The 7,014-nt window shown below is 40.1% G+C and overlaps 1 protein-coding gene across 1 annotated transcript in view; it reads left to right on the forward strand.

Moving 5' to 3' along the window:
• TMPO (thymopoietin) overlaps positions 1-7,014 on the forward strand; it is a 37,964-nt gene that overhangs the window by 683 nt on the left and 30,267 nt on the right. Inside the window, exon 2 of the mRNA XM_027775551.1 lies at positions 42-266. Within this exon, the coding sequence (XP_027631352.1) occupies positions 42-266 (225 nt within the window). The remainder of the gene's footprint in view (positions 1-41; positions 267-7,014) is intronic.

The raw sequence follows: 7,014 nt of genomic DNA on the forward strand, positions 1-7,014 counted from the left end.
CCTCCCTGGCGCCGGGGCTGTCCCCGCGCCTGCTCGGAAAGCTCCCTCGCTGCGGGGTCCCAGGCCCCGGGCGGGCAGGGCGCGGGGGAAGAGCCCAGAAGTTGGAGCTGCGGGCTCGCGACTTTGGATGTGTGAGTCTGGAGGTGTGGATGGAGTTTGTGTGTTGCGGGGTCCAGGCTGCGCGCGGGGACTTAATGCCCCGGACCTCCGACCCCCGGGAACGGTGCCTCCCTCGAGAGCCTCGGAAGGGTCGGTCCTTGCTGGCTGTAGGTGAAGTTCGAGCGTTTTCCCGCTTTATTAACCGAAGGGACGCACTACTGAGTGTCAGAGCGCTCCCTGGAGGGCGATGTGTGACATACTAATTTTTAACCAAAATTTGAAATAAAGAAATTCCCGCCTTTTTATTTTTTTTTTTCTTTTTTGCATGTGGAGGGATTTTTGAACCGTTTGTGTTTGCTCATTTGTCTTTTTTTCCCCAGCAACAGAGCATCTTTTGGCGTGGCTGCTGTAGTCTAAATTGTTTTTAAAATATTTTTAAACCCTTATTGATGAATTTGAAAATTCCACTTACTGTGATTTGGGATTGGTTCTCTCCTGTCTCGCCACCCCCTTTTTTGGTAAATTTCTCTTGAGGAAAGACTTTGGAATCCGAAAAACGTTTATTTCGTGATATACTGGTTTATCAGTATTGTGATTTGGAACGTCTGATTCCGTTTAAATCACTCCTTGGCTGCAGCAAATGCGTATTTTGTTTGGGAATAATTTGCTTTTTGTTCTGTGTCGTTTTATGTACTATTTTGTTGGTCTGCGTCCACCTTAATTGCCAGATTTCAAGTTGTAAGAGTGTAGTTCAAACGACTGATGATTTAAAATGTGGTATTTGGAGTTGCTACTAATCATTAGTTTAACTCACTTACTGCTTCTTTCAGAGTTTATAACACACTGGTGTTTAATTTTTGAAAATCTATTTAATGTGTTTTCCTGACCAGCTGGAGATGAAAGAGATGTAATAGACATGTAAATTTAAATATAATTGAAACTCTTACTTTGAGCTTCAGAGAAACTGAAAATCTTACAAATCTCAAGTTGGTGTCTGGCACATAGTAGTGTCCGTAAGTGAAAGACCAACTACTGTTTCTGAAGTCTCATTTTTGTGAGTTTGAAGAACCATTCCATAATAATTTTTTTTAACTAAGTTATATTTCTCATCCATTTTCCCCCAGCCAACCTGAAAAAGAAGTTATGTTCAATATATTTCAGTAAAGATTTGGATAAAAGTGATATATTTTCCATTAAACCATGAGGTTTTAATTGTGCGTGTATGACAAGATTCTTAGATATTCTGATGATAATTCATTTTCAGTAGAAGTAGCCATCTCAACTTCGATGTTTTCCTATCAGCATCTTGGTAAAAGAGAGCTTATGTCCCTTCTACTATGTCCTTTGAAGAGTAGGGACACTTGGATGTAAACATTTTAAATCTCTATGTGATTGTCAAGTATTTTCGAGTTCCTAACTTGGGCTCTTATCCTTTGAGAAGCAATTTCTGTACATGTCCGCTCACAATCATAATACAGTGATTTAGATTCTTGAGTCTAAAAAAAAGACTTTATTTACTCATATCTCACCTCAACTAATTTCCCGTTATTCAAGTTGGTCAGTACCAGACAGACACTTATCGGGTGAAAGGAATTAACATTTTGGTAAGAGTATTTGTATGTCTAACAACACGCTAAGCCCTTTATGTCTTTCATTTACTGTTTCGATCCATATAGAGGAAAAGTAATTTATACGTAAATGTGTGTTCTCTGCTTTAGTAAGTAAGGCTCAACAACTTGTGCCCTTGATTCAATGATGCCAACAACATGAAAAGTTAGTATTTGTAGTTAGATGATAGCATAGTTTTCTGTTTTAAAATACATTAAAGGGACCGGCAGTTGGCAAAATGGCTATGTTGCTGGACTCCCATGTAGTTGACCGCAGTCCAAGTCCTGGACTCGGTGGCTTGAACTAATGCCAGGTGTGTGTGTGTGTGCATGCCCAAGATCCTGAGAGGAGAATAGAGGAGAAGGGATTGGGGGCGTGGCCATCCCCCCTGGAGGGTATATATATATATATATATACCTTAAGTAAAACCAAGTTATCATTTAATTTAGAAATCTGGTAAGTGTTTTTATCTGGCGTACGAAAAAAAATGTCTTGAATTACAGGAAAAGAATCTGAGACATTTATATTGAATGGTCTGGAAAGTCATGACTTTTTTTTTTCTTAAGAATTATTTAACTTTATTTAATTTAATTTGACCAGAGAAGAACCAAGAGAGAGAGAAAATGAGAAAACAAGCTGCCAGGTCCAGGACTCGAACCGCTGATGGCCGTGTGAGAGTCCAGTGCCCGTAACCACCATGCCACTTTCCAGCACCTTAAAATCTTTTAATCATTGTTATCCCCAAATAAAGTAACAACGTGGGGTCACATTTCTTTCTTTCTAAGCTCAGTGACCTTGTTGGAGTCAGTCCAGTGCCTTAACCACCACAGCACCTGCTGGCCCCAGGGTCACGTTTCTTAAATAGTATTTATAATCTAGGAACAAGGCATATTATGTCTTAGAGTCATAGATAATGCACGTTTTTTTTTAAACTTTGCTAGAGGGTATTCCTCAAAGACAGAGAAAGAGAAAGTACCTCCCAGTGGGCCATGGTCACACCACATCTCTTTTCCATCCTTTAGGGATTTGGGGCACACCCATACTCGTGTTTCTCAAGCCACTGTGGTCAGGACTTGAACCTCAAAGTCAGCCATATGGGGTTTGACTCCCTCAACCACCAGGCCACAGGGACAGCCCAAGGCAGATTTTTAAGTGGCGAATTTTAATGTTTTAGCACAAATTAACGTTAATGTGGATTTGGCCAAAGTTAAATATTTGCGTAGCATGTGCCTGCTACTTAGTCATGGGTTTACAGGTTATGTTTTGTCGAAGAGTGTGCTCTTGCCATAAGGAGAGAGGGAAAGCACTCCTCATGGGGAACGGTCATGCTACAACCCCTTCTACACCCTGTCAGGATCTCAGGCATGTGTGGCGGCGTGTTTCTGGAGCTGCCAGATCCAGGACTCAAATATTGGATTGGCCATGTGGGATGCAGCCTCTTTGACCACCAGGCCATGGAGCCAACTCATGAAGAATACTTTGAATTAAAGGAGAAATTGTTTCATTTCAGTCACAACCATAGGATTATTTCTTAGAATCACTTGGTATGGTAATAATAAAACTTCATAAAATTAAATTTATTTTGTAGGTTTTTCCTTTTTATTTCCAAGTCTTTTATTCATCTTGTAGAATTTTTAGGTGTTGAAATTACCTAGATTGTTGACACAAAAATAAAAGCCATTTGCCTTTTTGTCCCCAGGTGCAAAGCATGAGGGTGTAGCTATTCAAGATCCAGTGGAGTATAACATTCTGGAGTGGTTTGGTCTAGCAGTTTATCAATTTTTTTTTTGGAGAGGTTTTTGCTATAGAGCACTTGTGCTTGACAGAAAGCAGAAATCACCCCTCAGGGGGGATGGCCACGCCGCAATCCCTTCTCCTCCACTCTCTCAAGATCTTGGGTATGCACGGACATGCGCCCAGTGTGAATTTAAGCGACCGGGTCCAGGACTCAAACCGCAGTCGGCTACATGGGACTCCAGCGACACAGCCATTACACCAGTTGCTGGTCCCAGTTTTTCAATTCTTAACAGGAAATGTTTTAAGACAGAATAGAACAGTTAAAATATGTCAGGGATGGCAACTCTTAGTTAAATCATAAACTGAGCACCATACTTTAAGATGTTATGTGAGCAGATCAAGATTCGAATACCAAATCTGCTGCTTTTACAGATGACCTTGAACAGTGAAATTGCTTTCATATCCTCCACTTTCACCTTGAAATGGAATAATCTAATAGCTACTTAATCTGTTTGAGGATCACATGCATTGATATATGTGAAGTGCCTGGTGCTTAGAGGTTGATACCTGTTATATAATTTCATAATTTTTTTCATTTTTAATACCAGAGAAGTACAATGCTAAGTTATTATAATGTACTTTTCTAGGTGGATGAGGTAAGTATTTGAAAGAGTTTGCAAAGGTTCTTCAGATGTTACAATATAGCATAGTATGCAGATATCCTGAGTTAGCTACAATTTCTTCACTTGTAAAATGGGGATATTTGTATCTCGTCTCAGGATTTTTAGGATTCTGTGTGTAAATTAATACATATAAGGCACTTAGAACTGAATTCAGTTTGTAAATACAGAATAGAATCTATTTTGTAATCTGATATTGTAGTTCATCACCTTTACTATAATTAAATGTAAAGGTTAAAGAAATTAGTAGCTCATGGGTGATATTGCAGAACTATTGGATTTTTTTAAAAAAGAATTATTTATTTTTAATTTTATTTATTCATTTTTTTGTTTTTTTTTGACCACAGAGAGACACAGAGAGAGTGAGAAAGCAAGCCACCAGGTCCAGGACTTGAACCATGGTGAACCATATGGGAATTGTCCAGCACCTTAACCACCACGCCACCTGCTGGTCCCCAGAATTATTGGATTTTAAGGTTGACTGGGGATCATCTGGAAGCTGGGCAGGAACTGGAGAGCAGTACCTGGTACATAGTAGAGAGATACTCATAACTTGACATTGTTGACAGAATGAAACTTTGGTTAAGTGATTTTCTTAAAAGAATAAAGCTCTCTGAAGGCGGAATTCAGTACAAGTAGTAGTTTCTTCCTTATTGAAACTGCTAGTAGCTTGCTAATTTTGTGTCCCAGATTTTATTCTTTTCTTTTTTTTTTTTTTTTTGGGAGGGGTTTTTGTTTGTTTTGTTTTGTATTGTTTTGTTTTTGCTATAGGGTGTGTATGCTCACCAGACAGAGAGGGACAGAGAGCAGGAAATCACCCCCCAGGGGAGATGGCCACGCCTCAATCCCTTCTCCTCCATTCTCCTCTCAGGATCTTGGGCACGCACTCACACGCGCCTGGCGTGAGTTTAAGCCACCGGGTCTGGGGCTCGAACCGCGGTCAACTACATGGGAGTCCAGCGACATAGCCATTACGGTAACTGCTGGTCCCCCAGATTTTATTCTTAATAAGTTTGTTATGGTGTTACTTTTCTAGAGCTTTTTCTCCCAACAGATTAAAGTAAAAAAAATCAGGTAGCTGGTTGAACCTCTATTCTATTTGGTTTACCTTATGCACACTTACAGTTCTTTTGCCGAGCTGAAGTTTTCCATTATATTTTAAGAAAATATGAGGGAATTTGTTTCCTAATTTGCTAGGCCCATGTTATTTGTAATATGAAATGGACTTTCAAAAATAAGTGACTTGTCCTCCAGAAATTGTACTTTCATTCGACAAAATATTTGTCCTGTTTGTTCCTGTGTCAGTTGCTCTTCTTAAAAATTTTTAGATGTTAAAGATAGAAATGAGTATCCTAGTGTTCCTGCTTTTTGCTGCCCACTTAAATATTATATCCAAATCACCTGGGCTATGGAAAATACGGATTCTCAGGTCCAAGACACAGTCTCAGAGTAAAAAGGGTAAGGCCTTATAGTAGTAGTAGTTGTTGTTTTTAGTTTGCTGGAGAGAAACAGAGGGAAAGTGAGAAATTTCCCCCCACCCCCCAAAGGAGAAGGCCACGCTGCAATCTCTTCTCCATTCTCTTGGGATCTTGGGCACGCACACACACATACCTGGTGTGATTTGATCCAGGACTCACACCACGCAGTCAGCCATGTGATATCCAGCTACCTCAACAGTACCTTTTAAAATAGGTAACTTTTGGAGCTGGAAGGTAATGTGGTGGCATGATCAACCACGGATCACGTCCTGGTCCCGGAGGCTTGCTTTCTCACTCTCCCTTTCTCTCTGGTCAAATAAAAAATAATAATAAATAAAATTAAATAATTTTAAAACATAGATAACTTTTCCAAAAGAGTTGAGGTTTGGGGCTGATCTCATGACCTAGTGGTTAAGGGAACCAGATCTCACATGGCTGACCACAGTTCTGCTCCTAGCCCTGGCAACTTGAAACATGCGCATGCCTGAAATCCCAGCAGGGTGAAGGGATTGTTGCATGGCTTGCCCTACTGGAGGTTGTTTCGTCTCTCTCCCTTCCCCATTCTCTGTCTCTCTGTCTCTGGTGAGCACATGTATACTTTGACTTAAAAACAAACAAAAAAAGTTGAGGTTTTTGATAACAAGCCAAACTTAGGACTATTTCTCAAGGAGTTTACTATTTGATTATTTATTTTAAAGAGATTTTTGCTATAGGGCACTTGTGCTCACTAAAGAGACAGCTAGAAATCATCCTCCCCCTGGGGAGGGAGATGGCCACACCACAATCGCTTTTCCTCCGTTCTCCTCTCAGGATTTTGGGGGCACACATGCACACCTGTGAGTTTTAGCCTCCAGGTCCAGAACTCCAACCCGATTGACTACATGGGAGTCCAGCAATGTAACTATTATGCCATCTGCTGGTCCCTATTATTTTTAAAATATGACCAAAGAGGGAAAGTGAGAAATTAAACTGCCAGGTCCAAGATTTGAACCATGGTGGGCCATGTGGGACTCCATCGCCTTAACCACCATGCCACCTGCCAGCCCCAAGAAACAAAACATTTAAGAACACAACAATGGGGGCTGGCAGATGGTGTAGTGGTTGGGACACTGGATTCCCACATGGTCAACTGCAGTTTAAGTCCTGGACCTGGTGGCTTGCTTTCTTACTTTCGCTTTCTCTCTGTCCCTCTCTGGTCAAATGAAAATAAATAAAGTTAAGTAAAATAATTATTTTTTAAAAAAGGAACATAACAATGTAAAATTACTGATGATAATGTATATGGTAATATCTTTTGAGTAGACCAATATATAGTATATTCATGGTGGGTAAATTCATTTGGTATGCTGTAATGATATACAGTGATTGAGTGTGTAAAAAATTGCCTTTTTTTTTTTTTTTTTTTTTTTTTT

The sequence above is a fragment of the Tupaia chinensis genome, unplaced genomic scaffold (genome assembly GCF_000334495.1).
Source record: "Tupaia chinensis unplaced genomic scaffold, TupChi_1.0 Scaffold000054_1, whole genome shotgun sequence".
NCBI classification, from domain to species: Eukaryota; Metazoa; Chordata; class Mammalia; order Scandentia; family Tupaiidae; genus Tupaia; species Tupaia belangeri.